Below are 26,951 nucleotides of genomic sequence, written 5' to 3'. Positions count from 1 at the left end.
CCGCCTCTACACGTCAGTAGATCCGGGTTCTTCTTGTCTCGTCTCCCACAGTGGTGATTCATGCTTCCTTCCTTCCATGAACCGCCGGGAACCCGCAAAACAAGGGCACGCCGGAGAAGTTGCCGTGCTCGACGACAATGATGCGTCAGCGTTGAGGCATCGGGAGGCGCACGGCCCTCGTTCCTGGGAAGCCGTCACGAGTCGCGCAGGCAATATCCCGTTTCCCGTTGTCATCCACCCATCACCTTTTTGCTCGGGCCTTGGCCGCCGTCCGGTGTTGGTGACGGGCGGAAGACCTGGGTGCCTGAGCGGAGAGCGGGTCGACCCCAGCGGGCTGGAACGAGATGAAGTCATCCGCATTGGGACGAAGTCGTGACTGGGAGCTGTTGGTTTCCAAGGCTTCGGCTACCCGATAACATGAAGATCACCGTCCACACCGCTCCCTCCAGTTTAGTGCGGTGAATCCAGGCACGCTTGCTTCACTTTCAAGGACTTGTCCATGTAACTGCTGAGTCACCAATGGGACACCCCCCCCATCCACCGACCCGGGTGCTGGAAGATGGGAAGCTGAGAATGGCCGACTCCGTCCATCTGCCGGGATACGGCCGTGCGCCCTCAGCCCCGTCGATTGGGTCTTTCTCGCGACATCTCGACACCGAATGCACCCTTGACAAGCGCAAACGGTCTCCTGGATCCGAAATGGGCTGGGCCAGCTACGTATTAGCGCTGCCGCGCCACGCTTCCGCCCAAGGTACGACTATTGACACCGATGAGGACGTGTCTCACCGACAAAAGTCCTCCCGGAGCGGCTAATCGCGATATGCGCCAGGCACCAGGCACCACCACATGCAGCCCGACTACCTCCTCGACGAGAAGGGAAGGGAAGTGGAGGGCATCGTCGAGACGCTGTCACGAGCTGCTCGTCATCAAACTTGATAAGGTTTGTTCGGGGAGCTTGGACACTGGATAATTCATTCCCCCTCCCCGGCCATGCCAAACTCTGTTCAAGCTCGCTACCTTGCCGTACCATCCCAAACTAGGTTTCATGGATTGCCTAAAGAAGCCCAACTCTACCGGAGCTTCGCGCGCGTCGTATCTGTCTCCCCAAGCTTCCGTCTTGTTCAGGCACAGCCTCCCCAGCACTTCCGCAGCGTAGCACCAACAACCCGGAAGCAGCTACGCAGCACCATGTGCTCCGGTCCAAAAAAAGTCGGCAAGGCATCATTGACGAAAGCGGCTGCGCTGCGCCACCAGGCCCGCGCCCACGTGGGGGACCGGTCGAGCGACGCTAATCAACTGTCCGCTGGGCTTTTCCTAGGCCTGCAGAAGACGCCAGCGTACGAGTGAGCACAAATTATTTGTAATCGTCTGGCGTCTCCATCGCCATAAATCATAACAAATTGGCCGGGCGGCGCGGGAACGGTGAGAGTAACCCTCTCTCTCTCTCTCTCTCTCTCCTCCCCTCTGGTCCATCTGCAGAGTAATGATGGGGGTGGTGGTGGTGCGTAGTGGTGGTGCCAATTGCCCAATCAGAGCCCGCAGGCCGAGCCTTTTGGGAATGGCCGCGAGAGGTTCTCCGGGCTTGGCCGGCATCTTCTTTGTTCTTCTGCGCACGAGTCCATCGAGCCCCCCCCCCGCGCCCCACGGCGAAGTTTTTATTTTATTTTCCTTTCTCGACAGTTCGGCTCATGTCCGCCTGACGAACGGGGGCGGGAAGGGACCCAGCTGAGAAGAAGAATGCCTGGTGGGAAGAGGAGAGTCGGGCCTACTGAGCGCGCCCTCCAGCTAGCCTCCTCTTCTCTTCGTTTGGTGGATGCTTTTGGAAGACACCTCCGCGCGCCATGTGAAAGGCTTCCTTTGCGTTGCGCTCGCCGACTTTTTCGGTGAAGAATCGCGACAAAAATGGGGGTGGCAATTCCAGAGTATCATCAACGTCCGAGGCCTCGTGGCTTCTACATCGTATGACATCCTCTTCGGATCCGGGCTTGTGGGGGCGCGAAATGTCAGGCGGCGGGCCAGCAGCATGTGCATTGCACATGCTTCCGGTACCTTGCAGCAGCCGGAAAGGTAAGGCAAGGAACACCGCGGAAACGAGCGCTATGGAATCATCATCGGGTCGGGGGGGGGGGGGGGGGGGGATGATGGGACGGTTTAGAGATGTGCGCCCAAAGGCAACGAGCAGGGGGGGTAACTGACTAAGTCGCCTGCCCGTCCCCGCAGAACCTTCCCCCCCATCGTTCGAACAGTTCTGCAGACGATTTCCTCTCTCGTCCTGCGGTTCACTGGTGCCCGTCAGACACGGACCGGGGACAAGCTTGGCATTGCCTGGGCATGAGACGAGATCTCCAAATCACAAAAAGTGTGATCAACCGTTGACGGGTTGTGAAGTCAGAATGGCATCCATCTTGTTTAGCCTCCAAAGTTGTATGGCAGAACCGCATCACAGCCCCCCCCCCAACTCGTATCATAATCCACAGCATCGGTACCAGAGAAGTGAGCGAAGTGAGCTTGCGGCAGTGAAATACTGCCAGGTTTTTTTCTTTTTAAGATTGTTGAATAAAATTACAATACGATGGTGATGGTATGATATATGCTGCCTTGGCTGAAAGGCCGCCCGCCTAAACCTGTTCCTGGTCCATCCCCCCCAGTCCCCTAACCGTACCCGTCATACCCCCCCCCTGGTAGACAGTTGCCCGTGCGTGCGCGTGCGAAGAAAAAAAAAAGGGAGAAAAAAAAAGGGATCCCCTTTTTGTGGTGTGTACCCCAAAAGACAGCCCACGTCCGTGGAAATGACGTCAAACCCGGTAACTCCTCCCACGCCCGTGCACCACCTATAGGTGCCTGACCAACAGTGCATAGTCTTACACGAAGCGGAACGAACCCGAGTGTGGGTGTGTGTGTTTGTGTTTGTGAGAATCTCAGAATCCGAGAAGGGACCCCTGGAAGAAAAGAAAAGAACAAGTTTGAGTAAGGCTTGCTGGAAATTCAGAGGAAAAAGTCGAAAGCACCAAGGAAAAGAATACGCCCGCTGTTTGTGTTGTATATCGTAAAGCCGTAAAACCCCCCAGCAGGTATCTTTCGCCGTTTTTGTCGCTCCCGTAAAAGTGTTGAGAAGGAAAAGGTTCAAGAGTGAACGTTGTTGTTGGTGTTGCTGACCCGTTTTGAAATGATGGATGGGATCCCATAAGATAGTTGGAAAGGAAAAAGGTGTTTTGGAGTTGAGTGCGTGTTCCTTAGAACAGTGTGTTGGAGGACCGGCTGGTTTCCTGCTCAAAGACGATGCCCCGCCTCTTCCATCCGCCGCGCTTGATAAAATCCTCTACACTATCGAGTGACTTCATCTGCGGCCGTCTCACGCTAGGCGGCGTATTGCGCTTGTGAGAAAAGTTCTGCCACTGGGACTCCCGCACGGGCCGCTCCTCGCTGGAGATACTGCCGTTCTCCGAAGAGTCCTCGTCGTCATCGTCGTTTTGTCCAGAGGCCATGGTGTTGATGGTCGACTCGGACCAGTGGGAGCGGGGCAGCTGTGGCCTGGTAGCGGCGATGTGCTGCTGCACCTTGAAGAGGAAGTAGTCGTCGCCCTCGGCGGCGTGCTCCTGGGAACGACTTTGCTGCTCCAAGGGCGTCCGGGGAGAGTCGACGGGCGGAGCGGGCATGTTGGGGATGGCGGCGGCGAAGGAAGCCTTGGCTTGCTCTGCGGCCGCGGCTTCCTGGCTGGAGAAGTAAGAGTTGATGACCTCGTCCTCAATGGCCTGAGAGTTGTGGATGAATGGCCGCTCATAGAGCCTTGGTGGCGGGTGGAACGTGGGGTGCAGTGAGAGAGGGTCGAAGTCGAGAATCCGGGTGTGGCGGACGGTGCCCGTCGACCGGGTCGATTGTGTTGATGAAGAGTCGCTGCTGGAGACGGAGTTGCTGAGGGAAGGCTTGCGGGTGTGCAGAGCTTCGGGGTGGCGTTTGCCCTTGCTGGTGGATGGCGAGTACTGGCCGTTGGCCCATGGTGTTGATTCGAGCATCGTCAAGTTTTTGTGATGATTGAGACTTGCGTCGAGTCAATGATTAGCCAGAATGTCGTTGGCGCTGGTGGTGGTCGATATATAGATAGATGTGGGATATTGTTTCCCTTCCTTTGTCGTCGTCTGTGTAATCTTTCCCTCGCGAATCCGGGTTCTCGGGATATATGATATATCTCGAGATGAGAGGGACGGTGGGAAAAGGAAGTCTGGTAGAAGGAAAGAAGAAACGTAAGAGTGAGGCCGGCAGGAGGTTTAAAGTGTAATCTGCCGGAAGATAGGATATATTACCACATAAAAGTTACCACACAGGTATGTAATGGATAGTCTTCAATGAGTGTGGTGGTGTGGTGTCTGTGTGTGCGTGTGTGTGTGTGCTGGACAAGGGTGTCGAGTGGTTGAAGGAGATCTGGGCCAGGGCACGACAGGCAGGAAACGAAAGCGGGCTTCGTCTTATTATAAAACTTCCATGACGGCCGAAACCAGGATTTCCATGGGGAACCACACCGAGGAGTCTGCCAAGCGTGGGGACGAGTAATCGGCAGCAGGCAGGCAGCGCAGAGTGCAGTGCAGAGCAAGCTCCGGCGGCGAGCGGGTGAACCGGGTCATCAGCCAGGTACGTTACCTTGCTGCAGAGAGAGACAAGACAGGTACAGACAGGCGCATATACGCACACACACACCCACACACCCACACACCCACGCACGGCACACCACACTACATTGAGTGGACTGGCACAGCACGCGGGCCAAGGTCCCTGACGATCGAGGCTGAAAGGAGGATAGCCTACAAGACGTGTACGCAGCAGGGAAAACCACCACGCTAGCGTCGAGTTGAGCCCACTAGTGTAGCCAGCTGGGGTGGGGGCCCTTTGAGGAATGAGGCGTGGTGCCTTGCAGGTTGCTACATGCTCATGAGGAATGCTGGGGAGAGAGGAGGGATGACATGAGATGGATCACGGATGGATGATGGGATTCAGAGTGAAGAAAGACAGGGGGGCCGAGAGGGTCAGGCGCATGCCGATGGATGATGGAAGATGCGAGCAAGAGATGGAGGAGGGTGGTATACGTATCCGAGGTGCGTGTGTAGAATGTAGATGCCGTCGACGGGCACGAGTGACGAGGCCACTAGAAACGGCGAGACAGAGCCACGGAGAGAGAGAAAGAGAGAGAGAGACCTGTAATGTACATGGTTGCATCGAGAGATACACGGAAACAAAACGAGATCGAGAGATGCCGAAGAGAGCAGGCGCAGCATCCCCGCCGGCGCGGAAGCCTATTGCTGCATAGTACCTATTACTCACCGCCGACACGCAAGCCGGATCCCAACGGCAAGGCTGCACTTGTGCGGCACTATCTGCTTTGGTGCCTTGACTATACCGTATCGTACCCGACACGACGGGCCCAAAAGCCAAGCCTCGATAACGCAACGAGAGGCCGTCATTCCAATTCCCGACCTTGTACTCTCTGCGTCGACAGCCGGATGTGCCGTCCGAAGTCTGCTGCGGGTGTGCTACCCGTGCATGGTAGCCGCGGCCGCCAGACCAGCACGAAGGGAATAAATGTCAAAATGCGCATACGGGCGAGGCGGAACTAGTGCTCCCAAGGGAGGTCTGGTGCGAATCCAATTCGTACACGCCAGAGTAAGGTTCCGCAATGGGCTCGTAATGGAAGACTCACGAATGCAGAAAAACGAAGCACACGATGGGGACCACACCCATTCACATCCCAGGGAACGAGAAGACAAGAAAAAATAACTTATGGGGACAAAAAGGAACAGAGATGAATGACCAGGCTGATGAGCCTATCGACGTGCAAGGACCGGGGGGTCAGCAAGGCGGTGTTGGCCAAGCTTGCCCGAGCCTGGGAAGCCCCTTGGTAGCCCTTGGTATTATGTGGTAGCCCTTGGGCAGCTATTCGCCGGGTCCGCCTGGCAAGACTCTCGAGGAGAGCCCACCTGCTGGGCCTGACGGTCGTTCGGCAGCATGGACAGGTCCCAAGGTCTCCTAAGACGCCGGGGCCGGGGTCGATGATGATTGATGATACTGTACGTACCGAAGCGTCCGGAGAGGATACGCCCACGGACGTCCACGCCGGTAACTGTCCAAGTCACATCCTCTCCCCCCCCCTTCCCCAAAAGGCCCCTATAAGGCCTTGGATAAGTCGCTTCTTGAAGCGGGTGGCCGTGAACTTTGGGCGCTCTCGAGGATGCACGTTCCCCTATGAGCGCTGAGAGGATACGTCATCCGGTCGTCGTCATCTGAACATTGCATAGAAACAACTTCACCACGGTAAGAGGTCGCAAACACGTCCAATGCTCTGTTACCCACTGCCGCTAGAACCAACATCACTGCCACAAGCTTTGGGGTCTTTGCCATCATGATGAAATACCGCTGATGAACCACCCCCCCTTCGAAATTGACGCGGCACGCTACGGCCTCAGAAACGTTCCACAGGCGAAGAGGCCGTGTGTTTCATGTTTTCTTACCCTGATGAGTGAATCCGGGTGCTGATCACGATCTTATTCTCGATGTCTCAAGTCCTTTCTCCATCTCGAGTGTCTTAACGGCTCTCTTAGCGGTCGGGCGTCGTCGCGAGCACCGTCAAATAGCGGGAACAAGAGACAAAGAAGTGACATGCTTCAAAAATCAGCAGCCGCGGCGTCCCTCCCGGCCTCCTCCTTACGCCATTTACAATCTGCTCTGCCACTACCATTGGGTGTCTACTTCTCCGTAAAAAATAAAAAATAAACCAGCTCGTGTGCAGCCGGTTCACCCGCGTCATACAAGTTATTTGCATAACACAACAGTATGCTGTGAGCGCTTGGGTTTCTCCATTCCACTTTGCGAGCAAATGGCAGCCGGCCAATGGAACCTGCCGCATGGCTCAACGTCGATATCTCAATGCTAGATAATGGTGGGAGGGGGCGTGGCGTTGCTTCTCTGCCTCCTATGTCGCACACGCGCAAGATGAAGGGAATCAGCCAGCAAATAGAGCACAGTTTCGAAAGTTGAAAAAGGCGATTGACGGCCAATCGGCTGGTGATCATCTCATCAGTGGCTCCGCTCCCCTGGCCATCGCTTGGAGATCTGGAGATTTGCTTGGTGACTTTGTTGTGGCTGATCGACACCTCAGTGCTCCTTTGGATGGCCACTGATCGCCTCCGAACACTCCTTGATTCTGATTATTTTTTTTGCCCGCCCGCATGATTGCTCGAATCTTTTCTGTGGCCTCGCTTGCCTCCCGCATTTCCACCGCTGGTTCTTATCTCTATGCGTCTTTCTAGCGGTGATCGTCGCCCGTCCGTGTGTTTCCCTTTGAGAAGAAAAAGAAGGCCACTTCGGACGAGACAGAGCAGGGGAACCCTTCAGCAATCGCTTCTCCCTTGCCTCGCGGGCTCGACATGTCTCTCGGGGTTGTCACTCGCAAACGGCTAACCCGTGACCTATTCAGTGCCTGATCCAAAGTCGATGATCTGACCTGACCTTACCTGAAGAGGTGTTAAAGCCGCTGCCGCCTAGCGCGAGTGAATGGAGCGAGTGCAGGACGAGGGGGAAAGAGGGAAAAGCCACTGCCGCAGCTGCTGAGTGGCCAACGACCGACTCACGAGGTGTCCGTTGGAGGATGCGCAGTCATCTCAGCCTCTTTAGGATTGGCGTGCTACGGATGGCCAAGAGGACGTGAACGCCACGACGCCGCTAGAGATCCGCCGTTTTGCCTACTCTCGCGGTGTACCTACCGGTACTGGTGTGCCTGGGTCTTGAAGATTGGATCTACGCTGCCTAACGGCAGGTTCTCGAGGGGTATTCAGCTGGCTCGGGTTCCTGATGGGTGGGAAGGGAAACGCGGGCAAACGGCTAGTCCATCTCCGTCTGCAGCTTGGTCACGAACGTACGAGGTGCCTCTTCTCCAGCCAGAAGATGATCAGATTTCGGAACCAGAGCTGACGGTTCCAGAAGACGGGGTCGGCAATAGCCGTGAGTTCGCATGACGAGCGCAAAGGTGGTGTGCGATGCGCCGTACGCCCTATGCCATTGGGGAAGCTGACACCCCGAGCCGCCATCTGCCATCGCATATTCTGCATGCACCTTACCCGTACAATGCTGTTCGTTTCCAATGACCTTGCGTATGGATGCTTTGCAGGACGTTTCCCGCCCGCACCGAAAGCTCCCCCTGGTCTAAGTTTCTTACCCCTCCTTTCATCATCTGCTATTGTTGGAAACCCCCTCCTGTCACCAGAAAGCTTCCCCCGTTCCCGTCGGAGTCCTTATTCTGCGCGTTTCCAATCCTGCTTTCGGGGCTTGGGTACTGGCATCTTCCCCGCGCCGGCCGCGTGTCCGACGCCATCCGGGCTCTTCCAGCACATACGTCCCTCGGAGTCTTCCCCCCTCCTGCTGCAACTTAGTCAATTATCATCCCTGACGGTAATCTCTGGGCTGGGCTGGCCAAGCCCTCCGATTGGGTCGCGCCATCACGATGCACACAGGCAAGATCACGACTTCGTAACCACTCAGCTGATGTCTTCACCCCCTCCCCAAGGCTCATGGTGACCCCAAAAAGTCCAATAGGTTGTCAACTAGACCCGGAACCATGCCCGGGAGGTCACAGCACAGGCTCGCATCTCGATCGCAACCATCTTGTCAGTCGGGGGAGAACCTCCTGAAGAATCCAGGGGCTTCCTGAACTTCTGGTCTTGGCTCATGATAGTGCAACTCGGTCTTGCCAGAAAACCAGCTTCTGCGTCTTTTGCACCAAGAACGTCCGTCCACAATCAACTAACTATTGGAGGTGCAAACGCCGGCCCAAGGCTGCCAGACCGTCTCATCGCTCACACCCTCTTCGTGAAGCCCAGCATTCCTCCTCATCGCCAGATCGATACCCTCCCTTAGCATATTCCAACATCTTCAAACCTGCCTACACCTGAGCGCGGGCCTTTGGGATTTGCTCGGTGGTCTTGCGTGAGAAGTCTTGCTTGATGAATTTTAGGCCCGGATTTGTACCGTTGAATCGGAGACTAGAGGAAGTAGGGGGTGCAGCAAAAATGCAACCCGCCCTACACGTGTGGTCCGAATCTTGCGTGGTGTACTCGAGCCTTGCTTGGCTTCGAGACAAGACTTCTCCAGCGGATCCAGCTCGTCTTCGCATCCAACATGGAGGCATCTATCCCTCCGCCAAACCCTCCCAAGGCTGCGCGGCGCGTGCTACACCGAAGTACGGCCTCGTGTCAGCAATTCACGCAACGAATCGCTGGCGTTAACGGCAGCCTCACCAACCGGGCGGTCCTACGCCACGGAACCCCCATCAGCCAACGCAGTTCGTACCATCGCTTTTCCAAGAACACTACGGTACCTCACTACCCGACGACTACAATTATACGAGTTCCTTCCAGGCGGAATCCAAGCCCTTGGCTGTTAGACCGGAAACCAGTTCATTCACGCCAGCACACTGCGTACCCGCAGCGCCATGCCCTCACTCAGCCATTGGGACTATTCATCGAAATAGCTCGTCTTGTCTCGTCCCATCAGAAGGTCCCATCAGGACCATTCTGCTGGGCCTTCCTCCTGTGGACGAAGGTGACGGCATGGCCGCCGATCCCGATCGACACTCTTGGTGCGCCCCGCGGCACCCGTCAGTCTTGCGACCGCCTCCTCCTGAATCCCTTCTGTGACGCCTCGCCACTTGCTCGCCGACTGGTTCGACAGGCCTTGAGTTCTTGATTGCTGGTGCGGCTTGATCGACTGATGGGTAAGGAGGGCGTTGAACATCTTGCCGACTATCTGAGAGAGGCGGCCGTTTTGTTTCAACTGGCCAAATCTGAAGCATCCGACAAGGGACCGTTGACTTGGCTGGCCGATAATCCGGTCAAGTAAACATCACTGCGATCGCGATGCATTGTAATCTACACGTAGTTGTCGTCAGATCAAAGCCGGGACTCCCGATTGCCAGATCAGGCAGGGCGGGCATCATTGTCTTGTGCCGTAAGATGCAGTCACTCGATGGTATGCCGAAGAACGCTTGATGATTCAGATGTCGACTCTTAATGCTTGTCGATGACAGCGGCAAAGATGTTGCTATGCATAGGTGTTGACTTCGAGGGCCTTTCAGCCCTCGTCTGGAATTCCCGCCCGCGTGGAGGCGCGTTGCGAGGCTGTCCTCGAGTTAAGGGACCTTTCCAAGGGAGCCGCCGACCGCAACGCGCGGGACGTCAAACCCAGCCCGGTTTCTTGGGCTGCTTTCCCTTTGACCGACCATTTCCTCCTCCCAAATACCTGGATAACAATAGATGTCTTCCATGGCCTCTTCAGACAATTCGTTTCAACCTCTCAGAGGAGTGGTTGCATCAAGGCCACCCCCAGATCGACCAGTCCGGTGCGTCATCCCGCGTTACAAGCGCCCAGGAAACCCCGCCCTGATGTCGTGCATCCCAACAACGGCCGTCAGACACCTCGCCTCCTCCTAAAAAAGGGTCGCCTTGCGCAAGCCTTCCATTCCGTTCCATGGCAGCCACGGCCGCCTCATGAGACCTGCCAGAGGGCGATTGACAATGGGCTCGGAAGTGACGTCGAAGGCAACGGGGCGGTCTTGAACCCTTGGTGGCTTGAGGGATTGGGGCCACGACATGGCTTAATGTTGTGCGCATTGATTCCAAGCCAGACGCTCGCGAGATTGAGATGTGCACATTCTTGCGTCAGTCATCCTGCCCCAACAAGCACCTTGCCGCGTTCGCGTTTGCGTCCGCTGAGAGTCGAGGGATGAATGGGTGACCAAGATGAGTGCGACCGCGGTAGAAAGACAACAATCACTTCTTTGACACCACTCGCATTGCTCCATCCCAATCTCGATGCTCGCGCATCGAGGACCAAACAGCTCGAAGTCGGATTATCGTGTTCGTGGCGCGTCAATCGATCGAGATGCAAGGTGCATTGCAATGGCCTCTACTCGCCAATAATGCCATCGTGTTCGCCTTTGAGTCGCTGGACACGCTTCTGCTCCCAGTTGTCGATGTCCTTCGCCGCAAGTCGCTGGTGCAGTTTGTCAGCATTGCTTCTCCCACCGTTCCTCCTCTTACAGAGCTTCTGCAAGGCGCGGCTTCGAAAAACTCACGTAGTATTCTTCCTTCATGTCGACCTTGCGCGCTGACCGGCGGAGGTTCAGCTCCTCGTCCCTCGTTACCTGGCGCACCCGTCTGTCATGCTTCTCGTAACGGATGGCCGTGGCAGGCGTCAATACGAAGGAGCCGGCGATCATCACGGCGATGAAGGGCAGGCCGAATAGCAGAAACGGCCGCTTGGCCAGCTGAGCCCGATACTTGGCTGCAAAGGTATTGGTGTCCGCCTTGGACGGAAACTTCTTGTTGCTGAAGACAGCCATGGTCGGCGGATTTAATCAGGAGATAGAGCGATGAGGTCAAGCAATCCCGCGGGTACAGGCGATTGGCGTGGTCTGGTGTCTGAGGCTCGGACTTCTTGATAGCCCAACACAGTGCCTTTCTCGTCGGTAGCTCTAGTGGGTTTCGTCAGTGACCTCAATTGTCCGCAGCAGCTGTGAAGCACAGAGTGGTCTGATCTTGGGAGATGGATGATGCGAAAAAAAAACCAAGAGATGGAACTCCAGCCAGACGCTGACAGTTTCCCGGAGTTTCCCAGGAGACTTTGAGCTCGGATCCAAGGAGGCCCACCTCGCCTCGACTAGCTTCTGCGCACGTGCCGCACAGTGCTGAGTCTACCAAAGGTTACCAAAGTTCCATTACATAAGCATCCGAAAGGTGTCTTGCTTTTCTCCTCTCCCACTGTGTCTTCTCGTTCTCATACTCGTTGGCTAGTTCATACTCATCAATGCACCCTTTCTTATGCGGCGCCTCCTGTTCTCACCTGAACTTCATGACCTCGGCCGCCGCCCTGAGGCGCAGTGGCGGCCCGCGTCGGTCTATCGATGTACTGAAGGCAAGGCAAGGCAAGGTAATCCGTGTTTCTCGTACACTACAACGGACTCAGTGTGGCCCTCTCCGGAACCCCCTTCCGGCCCGCGAGAGTCTCTCCTTGACTTCATCGCTCTGCCTAGCCCAAACGGATGAGATCATCGAATCACAGTTTGCCAATATGTCAGGGAGCTCGTAGTTCATCTTCCTCGACTTACCAACGGGACAGTCGACGTGGAACCCCTCCAAACGGTCTCGACCATGGCCATCCCGCATTAATCGTCGCCGGAGAGAGGGTCCCCGTTCTCCATCGTCTCTCCAAGCAAGGCTCAACCCGCTGTTCTGCTCGCCGGGAACGCCAACAGTCACCACAAATAGCATGCGCCTTACTTGCGTGCGTGAGGATGGGCCCGCTCCCTCAAGAGACGCACACGTACACTTCTCAGCCACCACTCCGTCCGTACTTTGTGCTCCGTACTCTACACTTTGTTCTCATCTGAAACCCGGCACGCCTAGCAAACGCCCTTCGTCCCCAAATCCCACCTGGCCACGCCCAGCGATGTTCCCCGCAAACCTCCCCAGCAGTGGCACGTCTTGTGTCTAGTGTCGCCCGTCCTAACTGTTTCTCATCCTCTCGAGCCGCCATTGCTAAGCGGCGCTAGTCGCAGTCACTGCCCGCTGCAGCGAGCAAGCTCCACGGACTGTCACAAACACAAACATGCGCTATCTCGCTCAGGCTGAGGGCCTTCAGCGCCGGTTAACCACCTGGGCACACAGTACCGGTAACGACTAACAAGGGGACCAGGGAGAGGAGCGAGGGGTCGCTGGGTTCCCGGGAAGCTGGAAACCGTGTTGGACGAGCATTGACCACACAGGAAACTTGGGCCCAATTCCACACAGAGCAGCACTTGTTCCAGTGGACTTAAGCTCCGTCGCCTCTTTTTGCGACACATGGTGCCCAAAGGCAGGTTTGTCGAGGTTCCTACGCCAAGAGATGGCCGGTCCATCCCCTCCTCCCCTGCAAGGCACAGTGAAAGCTACTTCGTCGGATGAATTGTGGGCTCGGTATTTGATGCTTGTCGGGCCACAAGCCGACTGGGGGAGCTCCTGAAAGGGGCAGCCCTGGACAGGTGTCACGGCCTCGAGGCTTGTTTCGTTTCGTTGAGGCGGACGACGCAAAGCGAGCCAAGTACCAGTGGCCTGCTGCTGCTGCTGCCACCGCAAAGAAACTTGCCGGACTATCCAAGAACGTGTGTTTATAAATGGGACCTTCTCCAGTGCCGGCGTCTAGGCGGCCGTGGCGTTGAGAGGGGGGGCATGGTATAAGTTTCTCCCAAGTCCTGCCTTCTTTCATTCCAAGCGTCCAAAGCGACTTGGCATTCTTTGACATCCCGCGAACATCAAAAAGATCTGCTCCGACTCCCATCGTACCCCAGGCTGGTCCATCCCTTCCAAGTTTCAAACCCCTCCCTCCGCTTGCTTGCCCACGTTTACCATCTCGACGTCCACTTGGAATCTCTCATCGTCTGAATCCTCGTCCAACAACTATCACAATGGGTTACTACTGCTCAAACTACTATGTATCTCTCTCTTTGCATGCACCTTTGTCCGGCCTGTAGCTCACGTGACTATCACACAGGGCTCGATTCACTGCCACAACACTGTTTCACGCTTCGGCGACAGATGCCATCTGTGCGCAGTAGGTGCCCTCCGGCCGTGAATGCGTCTATCGCCATCTGACATCTCATCGCCACAGGCATCGAAAAGAGGCGCGTCCATCAAGGAGGGTCTCCTCTCCGAAGCCGAGCGATGGGGGTCGTCGACACCGCGGTCCACCACCCTTGGTGATCGCCGGGCCGAGCGGAACAGCCGGCCAATCCGGGATTCGAGAGTGAAGAATTGAAGACGAGAAAGAATACACAAGATTACAATGACCAAGAGAAGAAAGGAATTTTAGAGCGAGCGAGGGAATTGACCAATCGGCGCAGACTGGATCACTGAGTATATCCACGGGTTAGGAGAGCGGCGGCGGCGGTATGTGTGGTACACAGGCGTTCAAAAACCCAAATTCGGACCCGCGATGCGAGATGGTCCAAGCATTCTTCTTTCCTTTAGAGGACACCTCGGAGTCAGGCCTACCCGCCATGCAACTATCATTCACATGACTAGATAACGACAACACGAAGACACCTAATTTACAACTCATCACTAGTGTGCGGTTACGGGAAGACATGGTGTAATGCTACTGCATTTCACTCCCGGCCTTTTGTTTTCCCTGCTTGACCAGACGCCAAACTGCTAACACGCTGTATTGCGCAGTAAGCATTCGGAGTTTGTGCCCGACAGGATAGCCTATGTGACTTTGGGGTGCAAACGCTCCAAATTTACAGAAACAGCCTTTGCTTCAGCCGTGACAGGGAGTCGCAATCTAGGTTAAACCAAGTCTGCGAATCCGAATTGCATAATCGAGTAACGCCCGAGCCGTATTTCCAAATCCAGAGACCCGGAAGGATGGTACGGATGCCACGTGTCACGAAGCAAGGTGACACTAAACAAGACCAGCTTAGTCCATTCTTTATATCTGAAAGAAAAAAAAGCCTCCCCCGTCTCAGTCATCCAGCTCAGATGCTCGCCAAACCGGTCCAATTGGCAGTAAATGCCTCTCCGCGACGCAGAGCTGAGCTCGGGAGCTCGAGTCAAAGCACACAGTGAGAACTCCGAGGTGTCGGCAACATCTTGTCTGATCATGGCCCCAGAGTTCAAACGATGACAGACGGGTTTATAAAGGGTTTGTTTCAGAACCTGCGGCAGATCCACGAACAACTCGCTGCTCCTCTTCAATCTTTCACGTGATTCTCCAATACCCAGCTGTCAGAAATCTCTGTTAGACGGCCCGAACAGTTTCCACTCGCCTCTACCGAGGTTAGATGAGAGATCGCCATCGGAATGAGTTGAGACGATCACGCCATAGCCAACCTCAAGCTAGGCCATCCAAGATGCCAGATCTCTCTCTATGCCTCTCAGACTTCGGATGGAGCTTCTAGCCAATGTTGACCTGATAATCTTCCATCGGGGCGATATCTGGGAGGCTTATCAAAGCGAACAAGAGTGGTGAGGCAAGCTTCATGAAGCTCGGATCTTGGGGCCCTAGCGGTCCGATGTCCCAACTTAATGGGCCATCCTTTCGGGCAAGGCGAAAAACATCACTGGCTTCTCACACTCGATCGTCACCTGGGCTTTCCCATGTGTGATTTTCCTCGTACCGGGAGCGATCTTGTCAACACGGATGCTACGAGCCCCCCCGGCAACGGGTTGTCTGATCGTATAAAGAGACAGATGGACAAGTTGCAAACTAAGAGCTGGAGGAGATGACGACGACAATGATTGCAGCTGCTCTCGAGTCAGCAGACACATGCAGACCGGACAGTTTTTGAGTCGGAATCTTGGCTCGACAGTTGGCATGTGAAATGGCAGCTCTATATCATCATCCCATCTCAGTAGAACGCCCGCATTGCCACGTGATGGAGTAGACCCTAACACATATGCTGGTTTCATTCTCAGTCCATTCTCAATCTTCAGTAACCCGGCTATCTGACGTTCATCTGCAGCCTATTACACACTGAGCGTCTCAGGTCATAGATCTCCGCTTGCTGTTTCGCATTATAATGTACTAATAATATCAACTTGCAAGATATCTCCACGGTCGTTGCACTCTCCTTCATTACCGGACTCCAACGTTGGTTTCGTCCAGCATGACAACATCTTTCTTGGTCTTTCACTCACAATCGAACCCTCTTTACACCATGACGGTCACCAGTAGCAGTCTCGTCTGCAGGACGCTTCGTTCCAGCTGGTATCTGCGCGAGCAGGTTCTCGAGTAGAACGAGCTCTCGATAGACTTCGTCGCCCAGCATCTCGGCCACCATCTCATCCCGCAATGGCATGAGTCGAGAGTCAAGTGCCCAAACAATATGTTGCCACGACTCTACCGCTTCTGCAAACTCTCGTCCGGTCTTCTCCACAACCATGGTATGGGTCCGTTGCGTTTTTTCCGTTTTGATGTTGAAATACTGCGCCCTGCTGCCAAAGGCATAGCCACTACCATAACCGCTACCGCTGCTGTCGGCTCGAAGCTGGCTTTCAAGGTGGTCACGGGTCTGTTTTCCCGCTTGGTATCTCCAGACTTTTTGATCGGGCGCAACGAGGAATGCATTCATGGCCTCGCAATCACGGCATTTGTGACCTAAACCGCCGTAGTTGTTGGGGCACGCACGTGGTTTATGAGTCCAGCCCCGACGCTTCGGTGGGTTCTGCGGGACGTTTGCATAGAGCCCCTCGCGCAAAATGACTTCAAACAAGTCCTTGACTCCTTGTGTAGCCGGGATGCTGTGCTCTTTCAAGGTCTTGATGATGGGTTGGAGGAGCTGCGGAACAACGTCTCCGCCAACTTTCTTGGGATGCCACTCCGCCTTGGTCCACACCAGTTGGTTGCAGCATGCTTCCAGCAATTCTTTCCTTTTCTCAACGAGCCCCAAGGTTAGGCATTGGTCCACAAGGTCAACAAAATCTTTAAGAGGCCCGGAGCAAGGCGGTGGATCACGAGTCGGTGGATCACGAGTCGGTGGCCCACGATTCGATGGGCCACTGCCGGCTGGCTTCGGGAGCATGTCTGCTCCCTGAAGTAGCAGTCTCGGAAAGGCATGGTGAAGAACGTATTCAAACAATTCCTTCGCGATAGCAAACTCGACCTGGTCCCTCTTGACAAATACGAAGCGAAGAACTCCATAAATAAGTGCACGGGTGCCACGAGAGGCTAGTGCCGGTATCAAACTGTGGAAAGGAAGCCCGCAGTTAGTTGCCAAACAGTCTTAAATTCCTTCCAAAATGTGTTGATCAGGGTACGGAAGGGTAGATTCTCCATACCTCGACATAAGCCACTCCTTTTGGTCATGCTTTTCTCCTGTAGTTTTGACAAAGAAGAGATGTTCGCCAATGTCGAAACTGGCTTGAGTCTTGAACTTGTCACTCAGCTTGGACTCTCCCCACTTGACGAACGAGTCTCTAACAACATTATTCGTAAAGACCGGTGTGAAATCTTGTATGATGCGCTGTACACTTGCAACAGTGTCTGCTTCTGCTACATTTCCCACCCTGACGAGTTGTCAGCATTCAATCGACGTAGACCTTCCACCTTGATGTGGCTTTGAGGCTTGGAAACCCCCAAGCTGTACAGCATCAGCAAAACTCACCACTTATCCCACTCAATAGACTCCGGGTTGTTGCCAAAACGCTCCTCGATGAAGTCACACGCTGTTTTAATTGCGCTGTTATGAATATCTTGGATGCCACTTTTCGCCGCCGCCGCCATTGCACTTCGATAGAGTTTTCTATCTTCCAAAGTCAGTGCCCAGTATACGGCAATAGGGGTAATTGCTTTCGAGCTCCCTCCAGACCCCAGAGCCTTCCGTATGACTTCGAGCACCGGGGGTCTTGCATGCTCGTTGACAGTCTGATCCTGCATAAACTTGGCCATGTCATCGGCGACCATCTGGACCATGTTCTCTGTGTACGAGTTTTTGGACGAGCCATAATGGGGGACTTGGCTCATGTACCGATGGACGCTTTTCTTCTTGACGAGAACTGCAACCTATATTTAATAAATGATCAACGTTGATGCTCTTCAAGTTCAAACGCTTGCTGAATCTGAAAATCAGATCCAACAACATGTGAGTACATACCGTGTTATGATATCGGTAAGTGCTTTCAGCTCCCTCGTTTCCAGTAAACTCTCCTTCGTCCTCGCTGTCGGGATTGCCTTCCGAGAGTTTGCTCAGGTCCAGAACTTCTTCGTCGTCCGGCATGCCCCCAAAGCCAACCGGCTTGCCATCATAGGAGTAAAGGGTCTTCATGTCGTTGTATGTGTCTTCTTCGTCGTCTCCGCCGTAGCCATAGTAATCTGGCTCGGCACCTTTCTCGCTGCGCGTCAGTTGCGCGAACAGGAGGTAAACGCCGCATTCAGATGCCACTTGATGTAAAGCCCGGCAAACAGCTCCATCGCGACCTTTTGTGTTGCGCATTGACAAGCTCGCCTCGGAATACTTGTGCTCAAGGCGGTGAATGAGCGTGTTCTTTTCAGGGAACAGCCTTTGCCACTCAAGCAAAATCTTTTTGATCTGCTGGGCCTGCTGTCCAAAGAACCCAGCAGACTGCTTTTTAGACCCGTTCTGCACGATGTTGTATGTTAGAGCCAGGCGGTAGCCTGCCTCCAGCTCCTTAACCTCATGTGAGACGTCAGAGTACCATGCTAACGCGGTCAAGTCGAACCTTGAGGTCGGTGCCGTCGAGAAACTGCGCTCGTCAGAGCCGAAACTGAGATGAACATCTCCGCCCAAGTGTTCTGATGGTAGACAGACGACCAGCGTGCCCACCATTCCAGGTTCTTTCTCAGTATCTTTATGGCGCTTGAAAAAAGACCCCTTCTCGTAGAGCAGCAGCTTGTGAGGCTTCAAACTGATATTCATCAATCCAAGGCCACCAGCGGACCCAGTGCCAACTTTCACAAGGAAAGCGGACCATTCGGGGTTCAGCAGCTCAAACTGGCTATGTTCGAGCTCCCAAGTGTTCCGCACCGAGGTGTCGACGAGAGTATCATCTCCTTTGCCAAAAGGAGCCTGTTTGCATGCTGCCTTGATCAGTTCCGCATGGCCGGGGGTCAACGGAAGTGGAAAGGCGGGATGCCCCTCAATTTTCAACGCCGGGTTGGTGAACGAGGTGTATCGTGTGAAGGAGGCGAAATCACCGACGGATTTGATGCCTTTCAAGCACTGCCGCAGCGTGCCTTTCCACACGTCATAATTGGTATTCGTCGGTTCATCCCCAGAGCTAATTGACTCAGGCGACGAGTAGCTCATGGCTACTGAACAACGCTCTGTAATCAAGATCGCGGTGATTAATTCCTTCTTTGAATGCTTGATATGATGATTGTTCGTTCTGTCGAAAGGAGAACTCCAAGACCGTGTTGGTGATGTTAAGCCTTGCCGACGCGACGGAAACGCGTTGTGGTAAATGGTGTGTTGGGTGGGGGTCAAGGTGTTAAAGTAGGCAATGCAGCAGCTTAACCCAGAAGATTCTGCCCGCCAAATACGCAAAACGCGATGGCACGTGCATTTAGCACCTGGCAAGCGGCCAGCCAGCAAATCAAGGGAATTTTCTAGACACACAAGCCTTATAGTAACAAGAAAATCCTATGAGGTAACGTACTTTAATAGCTGGTACACATACCCTTCGCCTTGATATAACAAGTAAATCAGGACGTTGGGAGCAGCTAGTGTTGGCTAGTCGGGTGTGTCAGATTTACAGTCAAGCGCATCAGCAGTAGGCTTAGCCCCGCTTATCCGGGAATATCAGCTGCTGACTAGAAATAGCGGCCACATCCAACTAGGAATAAAAGTCAAGCCAAGTTAACTTTCCCCTTTACACCTTGGTCCCTTTGTTTTTATCACGCATGACAGGACAAGGCAAAAGCAGCAGATTGGTGATGCGAAAGTTTAGGTCGGACCAGAAAACAACGGTATCACCATGAAGCTTAAATTTAAGGTACAGACCACACCACCGGACAAACAGGCTCCCAGTCGGAAGGATCAGGCCGTGACGTCTAGACTCACCTTTGTCAATATTGACTGCCCAACGCAAATCAAGAGCGCTACCACTCAGCGCAAGATCCGTCGTCATGTCATGAAGGAAATTGGTCGTTCGAGAAGACGGGATGTGGTTCACCATCCAAGCACAGGCCAAAGCGCCATCACGGTGTCAAGATCTTTACCGCGTTCTGTCCCGTCCTACTGGGGCGACGTCAAGGTCTGCATCAACTTCAAGCGTCTCTTCCGAGCCATGGACATGGTTTCAGGAGGACTTTTGGCCTTGGCGATGGCCGACTCAGCTCATGAGTTTCGCCAGAGGTTGGACATGGACCTTAATGCTACATTGCAACAAAAACGTCGGCCAGATCAAGCAGGATCTCTGGGCGAGATGAAGCAATACACTGAGTCACTCAGTCTCGTCCGCAAATCTATCGTCGCACCAGAAAGTCGGGTCAGTCGCCATGCCATCATTGGCACCATCATTTGCCTAGTGGTTTTTGACGTAAGAAGGCCATACCCCTATTCTTCGCAAGACGCTCGTGTACTGACTGGAGTAGATGCGTGTCCGCAGCCGCGAAAGGTGGACGATGCACATGAAGGGGCTGGACAAGGTCGTTCAGCTTTTTGGTGGCACGGAGGCACTCGACTCGTGCCCACCCGTCCGCCAGTCGTTATTCATGTGGGAATCTACCTACCTCTTCCTCTTCATCATGGGGGTATGATCTTTTTACTGACCAGTCGTGTGCTTTTGATAGTATTGATGTCCTTAGCTCACTGATCGACGACGCCCCTCCGCAATTCCAGCTACCACGACAGACATGCGTGCTGCCCTGTGCCAGACAGTCTTACCTACATTCTGCGCAAAGGCTCTCGGTATTCGGTGAGATGTCCAAGTCGACCCCGTCGCTCGACGAGACCGCCATCGTCACCATGGACAGCGCCCTGAAGTCCGCCTCGCAGCTTGCAACCCTGCTCAATGACGCGTGGAACGCAAACAGGATGACTCTGGACCTGCTGATTCCCGTATGCAGGCTTGCGCACGACGTCTTGTCACTCCCGAGGATGGCGAAGTGCATCGGCCCAAGCGAAAGGGCACAGCAAGCCACACTGCGAATGACACCGGTCGGTGCTGCTGCGGAATTGGTCCGGTTATCCGTCCTCGCTCTGCTGTCTACCGTGATAACCACAACCTCCGGCGACGATCTGTATTGCGCCGCGCATCACAGCAGCCACGCGCGGCAATTTCTGGTGCAAGTTGACACCAGAATCTGGGCTGGGTGGGCAGAGCTGAAGCTGTGGGTGCTAGTCATTCAGACGTTAATGGAGACAGGACCAGTCAGACCTTGGCTCATGGACGAGATCATGAAGACCATGACATGTTTATCGCTACATTCTTGGGATGGCGTGGTATCTTGTCTGCATCAAGTAGCCTGGGTGGAGAGAGCGGCCATGCAAGAGATGGCACAGCTCAAGTGCGATATCGAGGCGCGGCTGGCACACAAAACTAACGTTTGACGACAACACTGACGGATGAGAGACTTGCTATGTGAGTCCGCTGATGATGGAAACTTTTTATATAATCATGTTTATTCTTGGCTCTGATGCAAACATTGTAGTCGTTCTAGTATGTGAGTCCCCCATTGACGCCAACGTACTGGCCAGTGATCCATCTGGATTTCTCGTTGACCAAGAGAAGTACAGCATCACCGATATCCTCGGGGGTTCCGGCGCGGTTTTCGGCCCTTGTCAGGGCGATCTCCGAGGCCATGAGCTCTTCCTCACGTCCCTTTGGGTATATGTCCGTCAACACCGGACCAGGAGCTACAGAGTTGACAGTGAGGCCCTTGCTCCGGCCAAGCTAAGAGAAAGGTAAACAAAGTTAGCGATATGCGAGAAACAAGCTCCGCCTCCCACATCTTGACGGATTACAGAGCCATCTGAAAGTAGAGGCCAACAATCGTGGAAAATAACAGAGGATGGAAACCTAGCATACGTACCTCTTCGGCCCAAGTCCATGTCAGACTGTCCAAAGCTGCCTTGGACGCCGCATACGTGGAAATCTTCGCGTTGCCCTTTTTGGCATTGGTGGAACTGATGTTGATAATACGGCCGCCAGGGGGCATGTGTGGGACAACGCCATTAACCATGTAGAAGGGGCCAAGTACGTTCAGTTGGAAGACCTTGGCCAACTCTTCAACGTTCGGCTCGCCGGTGATTGGGGAGAAGAACGCGGTGCCGGCGTTGTTGACTGTCCAAAAAGGACTCAGTTTGACTTGCGCGAAGAACCATCCATAGGTTACTGGACTTCATACCTAAGATATCAATGTGGTCCGTCTTGAAACCCTCGAGGGTCTTGTTGACAAGATCCCGGGCACCTTCGATCGTGTCCACGGCAGCTTGCACGGCGATGGCCTGCCCGCCCGCCTTGCGCAAGCTTTCGCAGACGTTGGCAGCGCGGTTCTTGGTCGAGTCGGAAACGTAATTGACGACGACAGAGGCACCGTTGCGGGCGAGGGCGAGGGCGATGCCTGCGCCGATGCCATTTTCGCGGCCGGAGCCGGTGACGATGGCGACTTTTCCCTCGAGGCTAAGAGTGTCGGCCGTCATTTTCGCTGCGAAGGGGAAACGAGATTGTAGGTTTCGTATATAGATTGGAATGTTAAGAATGAACAGTCGATTGTGCCTATCTGAAGAGAATAGGAGAAGAGTCGTTCTAGGTTAGGATTTTCAGCATACTATTTATACATTTTGGTGCTGAGCACGGCAACCTTGAAAAGCACCCAGAATAATGAGGCCCGGCTGTCGGTCAGTTCATGAAACTCGAGCGCGAGACCAACATTGTCCAGCATCGGCCGAACAGTTGATCCCATTGGCTGAATCTGGTGTTGGGGCTGGCTCTTTGGTGAGACGGGAATCCTCAGCATACGCGCATGTGAATTTGTTCTCCATTTCAGAGGAGTGAGAATAGAAATTTCCTAATTAGGAAAACGGTGATGCGTCATTTGGCGGCTGCATGTCGGTGTCAGTGCGGGGCCGGGCACAGTTGAGCCGGGGCCGGTGATAGTTGACATCTAGTGCCACGGAATAGTACGGTAAGTCTGGAGAGCTAGGAGGTTCGACACCTGCTTTTTCAAGCCGCCGTTATCCTTATTAGTGTACCAAGGGCAACATATTGGTCGGTATGGCCTCATCGGAGAATCATGGAGCTGAGGGGCGTCTGACAGAGTGGGAATCGGGTAGTGGCTAATGCATAGTTTGTAGACAGGGATTCGCCAGTGAAAGCAGCCACCGCTCGGCAAGAAACTGCTTCCCTTACCGAATAATGTCTCTTCTTGTTTACCCACCGTTGCCCCGATGACGAAAAATGTCCGGTAAGATATCTCCAGCGGAGCCATCACTGACGCATTCAGCTGTCGCTATCTACTATAGTACATCTTTTCGATCTCTCAGCCATAGTGGAATTGCCTCCGACCATTGCTGCGGGTTTGAATAGAACAACAGCTCAGCTGCCTATCTCCCCTCACTAGACTTGGCTTAGTCAATATTATACGATGAAGATAATCATTATACTATACTAGGCTCACAGCGATCCGCCTCATTCTACTAGTCAAGCAATGTCAGAGGTTGCCGTCTTTCATGACTATCCCTGACACTGCCTCTCTTGCCGCACTTATGCCGTTATGAAATCATATTGTAAATTGGCAAGACTCGTAATAGCCAACGCCTAGCAGTAAGGAGCACCCAGACAAGACATGAGGTAAAATGATAAATGAACTTTCATAAGTCACACCACATGAAAGCAAGTATGAACATGATGAACGGGCCGCACATGATGGCAGGAATGAATGCTGTTCAAATTTGGGTGTAAACAGTGACGCTCTCTAGGAGACGATGTGCAATTTGGCTTTGGAGGCTTGCCGACTGGTCGCCAACGTCAGTCCGCTGGCCAAGGCCGCAAGAAATCCTCCCAGAATTTAATAACAACGCCTCAGCTTGAACTATATTATACCAATCACCTGATCAGTCCGATATCTTTCTTCTCTTTTTATTTCTCCAGCTCTCTGGTTTGCAACGTTACATGTAACACAAACGTGAAAACATAAGACTTGGTGTCTGGTAGGTTGAAAACAATGGCTGAAGCTCTATGGTGTCTGGAAGCTTGTGTTGTTTGCTTGAACGGAGTTGCCTGGTGTTCTTTCGGCTTCCAACAACCGTATGCTAGGACCACTCAAAACCAATGTCGCATTCTCATATAGACGTCGTGTCACTGACTTGGAGAGACTTCTTGGCGTCGTCCACGAAATTTTGCTTAAGATGTTTTATCAAAGGGAGTTATTTACTTGACTGATAGATGAGGGGGCCTGTCTGTGTGGCACGGTCACTTCGACTAGAGCCTATAGGGACATGAGATGTCGTCAAACAGCGGCTAGTTAACTCGAATGAGACATGTTTTGGTGCTTATCCATAAAGGAAGACTTGTATAATAACTTAAATTTGGGAAGTAGTGAAGATGATAAAAAGCCTAGAGAGATGACCTGCCCAAAGCTAGTTATTTCCCTTAAGCCTATTAGAATCACCAATGTTTCTTAAGTGTTTTATGCTCAGTATTACCCATACAACGGACAATTTGACAGGGAACCCCTACAAAAGTTTAAAATTAGCAAATTGATTCTTGGTTGGCGGTTTAAGATGAGTCCTCTGTGTAAGCCCTGAAAGTTTCTAGAGTGTCTGCACATCTGCGAAGCGTAACTCGTCAAGTGAGCCCTGGTTCACTTCAGCCGTCCTCAACGCGTCCTTAGCATTCCCGAGTTAACCCAGATAGGGACGCATCTAAGTTACTCCAAAGATCGTGGGGATGTCCAAATACTCTCCTCTCCATAAACCTCATCCCGGACGCTACACATGTTCTTTAACTCCTCCTCGGAGCCAAACAAAACGCTTACAAACACTCTGGCCTCAGTACTACTATCCGGCTCCGAATGAACTGGCGCATCATTCTCTCCCCATGTGAACCGCACGACCTGGCCCGCGCGGAGCTCGACTAGCGGAACCCCCTCCAGTAACGCAGCCAGCTCTGCGCGCTCCTCATCCATGCTGCCGTGCTGCGCCTCCACCTTGTGCACCGCAGCGTCCACCGCCTCCGACGGGTGGATCATCCGAGTCGGCGGTCCGAGTAGCGTCACGGCATATTTTGCATGCGGTCGAGGCGCCGCGCACACGCAGTCAAACATGCGCCCGTCGCGGTGCCAGCGAGGCGTGATCCATTCATCAGAGGGCCCAGTGATGCGAACGCATAGCCAGGTTGAGTGGGTGCTACTGTCTTGGTCAGGAGGACTGGTTTCCTGCCGAACGTGGGCCGCCGAGTCGACAAGGAAAGAGGAGAGGGCCTGGACGAGACCGTCTCTGTTGGCAGTGCAGTGTTTGAGGATGAAATTGGAGGCGGAGTCGGCGAGGCGAGAGATGGAGAGAGGGCCGTAAAACCCGTATGTCCCTTCGCGCTTAACGCTTGTAATGGGGCTACAGAAGTCGGAGGGCGAGGGGGAGATTGTGAGAGGCTGGCTGGGACAAGACATACTGAAACCAGCCGTCTATTGTCTGCGATAGAACTAGGTCGTTTCTTAGAGATGAGTTGTGTATCATCTGTTAGGAGAAAGTTAGGGTTTGTTAAATGGGAAGTCCATGAGTATGGCCTACGTGAAGAATCACTGTGGGATGGATAATTATTGTCTTGATTATCTAGAACGTTCAAACGGCAGCCTAATGCGGTCGCAGAGCGGAAAAGGCTGTTCCAACCTCCATTTTCACCCCCTGCTTCCGCTCAAGCAGGCTGACTCACGCTCTGATTTAGGTCACATTTGCTCACATTGGAGGGGTCAATCACTTGAAAAAAGGCCTTGGGGGTCTTGCAGTCGCAAAACTGTGGACAACGTTACTTGTGGGAGAATCTTTAACAACTCGAGAGTGTGGGGCAGAGATGGGTTTTCATGTAATTTGGCGTTGTTCAAAGATTAGAATCAAGCATTCTCTCTCTCTCGTCACTTCGAACTGAGTCACATTCTGCTAGGTAACTGTAATCATTTCTTGGCCCCTCTACACCAGTCACCTGCCTTGGTAGAAAGTACGACCGAATACAATTCCTCAAACTCTTATAACGTTCAGGCGGCATCAAGATAAAGGGCAGTTGGTGTGAAGGCCTTCATTCAACATTAATCTTGTTATTAAGGCGCTCTACCTTGTCTGAAAAACTATATGCAAAGTCGTAGATGTATGTACTATTTTTCTTGCTATACTTTACAAACGTAGAGTTTGTTGAGTCGGAAATTTCTCACGGGTTCTCAGAGACCGAAGGCTTTCAATAACTCAACAAAGGGCACTGGATTCGAATTTGCCTACCATTCACTCTCTGATGTAGGAAAACGTTAGGCAGACTGAAACCTCGTCGGCAGATTTTATTTTGTGAACGCACGTCCACTTCATGCACCACTCCTCATAAGAAATCACGCAGCCTGTTGGGGACCAAACATCATCCCAGTATCGAGGCTGAAGCGTCCTCCAATCGGCGTCGAGGGTCTGGACTCTGCGGTTAGGCTGCGCGTCATTCAGCCCGCAGACTCCGACAAAGCGCCTTGGCCAAACATGGTGGGTAGGTTGCCTCTTGCAACAAGCAGTTGCAGGAAACCTGTGGTACTTCAGAATGTCGATGACTGAACGCAAGAGTGGTATGCCGAGTGGTTTGGGGCGTAATGTCGGCGAATCGTTCAAAGGAAGGTGGATATGGCCTTCTAAATGTCCGGTGTGTGTCCTCTGGCTGGTCTACTCCAACGTGGTAGGGTTACACTACATCTTCGAAGCCCGCACGGCAGACTCCTTATCTGCAACTAATAGCGATCTAGTGGTCAGGCGGTCAAATTTGAGGCTCTGGATGCCCAATGATAGGAGTGTCCCTACCTCCAAAACACTCCTCCTGTCTCTATGGTCAATGGCGGGTTATCTGCTGGAAGTAGCTAGTCTCTTGGCGGGAAATTTTTCCATTTATTGCGCCACAGTCAGCTTGTCTGCCTTCAGAGGACACAAGTCTGCCTAGCATTGTTCGTTCAAACTACGCACCATTTACTGACAGAGGGTGCGGTACACAACTGCAATGGAAGAGAGCAGCTTTTCCAGCTACAACATCAAGAAGGGCGTACTCAAAGATTGGTTGAAGTGGAAGTACCCTGGAAACAATGTGGATGTTACGGTAAGTTTCAGATTCTCTCAACGTTACTCTGAAAACTGACGTTGCGTTGAACAGGTTAAAGACGCCGATTTCGTTGTACAGGCCCCAGAGAAGCTAACAGCGGTATTCTTCCTTGACTATGCCACTGGCCTGAACTGTAACAACTGA

General features: G+C 53.4%; 9 protein-coding genes across 9 annotated transcripts; 3 read left to right on the top strand and 6 right to left on the bottom strand.

Annotated features, from left to right (window-relative positions):
• Window positions 1-573: 573 nt before the first annotated feature.
• Window positions 574-936, top strand: ColSpa_02704 (uncharacterized protein; the record flags this gene model as incomplete). The annotated part of the gene is made up of 2 exons (XM_049268916.1): window positions 574-751; window positions 830-936. The coding sequence occupies 2 exons, from the start codon at window positions 574-576 to the stop codon at window positions 934-936; spliced, it is 285 nt and encodes a 94-aa protein (XP_049124873.1).
• A 2,297-nt stretch (window positions 937-3,233) lies between these two features.
• Window positions 3,234-4,013, bottom strand: ColSpa_02703 (uncharacterized protein; the record flags this gene model as incomplete). The annotated part of the gene is made up of 1 exon (XM_049268915.1): window positions 3,234-4,013. One exon carries the CDS (start codon window positions 4,011-4,013, stop codon window positions 3,234-3,236), a length of 780 nt encoding a protein of 259 aa, XP_049124872.1.
• A 5,530-nt stretch (window positions 4,014-9,543) lies between these two features.
• On the bottom strand, window positions 9,544-9,774 carry ColSpa_02702 (uncharacterized protein; the record flags this gene model as incomplete). The annotated part of the gene is made up of 1 exon (XM_049268914.1): window positions 9,544-9,774. The coding sequence occupies one exon, from the start codon at window positions 9,772-9,774 to the stop codon at window positions 9,544-9,546; it is 231 nt and encodes a 76-aa protein (XP_049124871.1).
• Window positions 9,775-10,944: 1,170 nt separating this feature from the next.
• On the bottom strand, window positions 10,945-11,380 carry ColSpa_02701 (cytochrome c oxidase assembly protein COX16, mitochondrial; the record flags this gene model as incomplete). The annotated part of the gene is made up of 2 exons (XM_049268913.1): window positions 10,945-11,031; window positions 11,114-11,380. The coding sequence occupies 2 exons, from the start codon at window positions 11,378-11,380 to the stop codon at window positions 10,945-10,947; spliced, it is 354 nt and encodes a 117-aa protein (XP_049124870.1).
• Window positions 11,381-15,706: 4,326 nt separating this feature from the next.
• ColSpa_02700 (uncharacterized protein) lies at window positions 15,707-18,838 on the bottom strand (the record flags this gene model as incomplete). The annotated part of the gene is made up of 4 exons (XM_049268912.1): window positions 15,707-16,757; window positions 16,851-17,078; window positions 17,177-17,574; window positions 17,666-18,838. The coding sequence occupies 4 exons, from the start codon at window positions 18,836-18,838 to the stop codon at window positions 15,707-15,709; spliced, it is 2,850 nt and encodes a 949-aa protein (XP_049124869.1).
• A 667-nt stretch (window positions 18,839-19,505) lies between these two features.
• On the top strand, window positions 19,506-21,082 carry ColSpa_02699 (uncharacterized protein; the record flags this gene model as incomplete). Its single annotated transcript, XM_049268911.1, has 3 exons — window positions 19,506-20,069; window positions 20,125-20,283; window positions 20,372-21,082. The coding sequence occupies 3 exons, from the start codon at window positions 19,506-19,508 to the stop codon at window positions 21,080-21,082; spliced, it is 1,434 nt and encodes a 477-aa protein (XP_049124868.1).
• Window positions 21,083-21,188: 106 nt separating this feature from the next.
• On the bottom strand, window positions 21,189-22,174 carry ColSpa_02698 (short chain dehydrogenase atnD; the record flags this gene model as incomplete). Its single annotated transcript, XM_049268910.1, has 3 exons — window positions 21,189-21,425; window positions 21,565-21,815; window positions 21,880-22,174. 3 exons carry the CDS (start codon window positions 22,172-22,174, stop codon window positions 21,189-21,191), a joined length of 783 nt encoding a protein of 260 aa, XP_049124867.1.
• A 2,228-nt stretch (window positions 22,175-24,402) lies between these two features.
• Window positions 24,403-25,140, bottom strand: ColSpa_02697 (uncharacterized protein; the record flags this gene model as incomplete). The annotated part of the gene is made up of 1 exon (XM_049268909.1): window positions 24,403-25,140. One exon carries the CDS (start codon window positions 25,138-25,140, stop codon window positions 24,403-24,405), a length of 738 nt encoding a protein of 245 aa, XP_049124866.1.
• Window positions 25,141-26,708: 1,568 nt separating this feature from the next.
• On the top strand, window positions 26,709-26,951 carry ColSpa_02696 (uncharacterized protein; the record flags this gene model as incomplete). Its single annotated transcript, XM_049268908.1, has 2 exons — window positions 26,709-26,804; window positions 26,859-26,951. The coding sequence occupies 2 exons, from the start codon at window positions 26,709-26,711 to the stop codon at window positions 26,949-26,951; spliced, it is 189 nt and encodes a 62-aa protein (XP_049124865.1).

This window comes from Colletotrichum spaethianum (assembly GCF_022836535.1).
Source record: "Colletotrichum spaethianum MAFF 239500 DNA, contig05, whole genome shotgun sequence".
In the NCBI taxonomy this organism is placed as follows: domain Eukaryota; kingdom Fungi; phylum Ascomycota; class Sordariomycetes; order Glomerellales; family Glomerellaceae; genus Colletotrichum; species Colletotrichum spaethianum.
The sequence above is the reverse complement of the archived record's forward strand: the minus strand, read 5'-3'. Positions and strand labels throughout refer to the sequence as shown.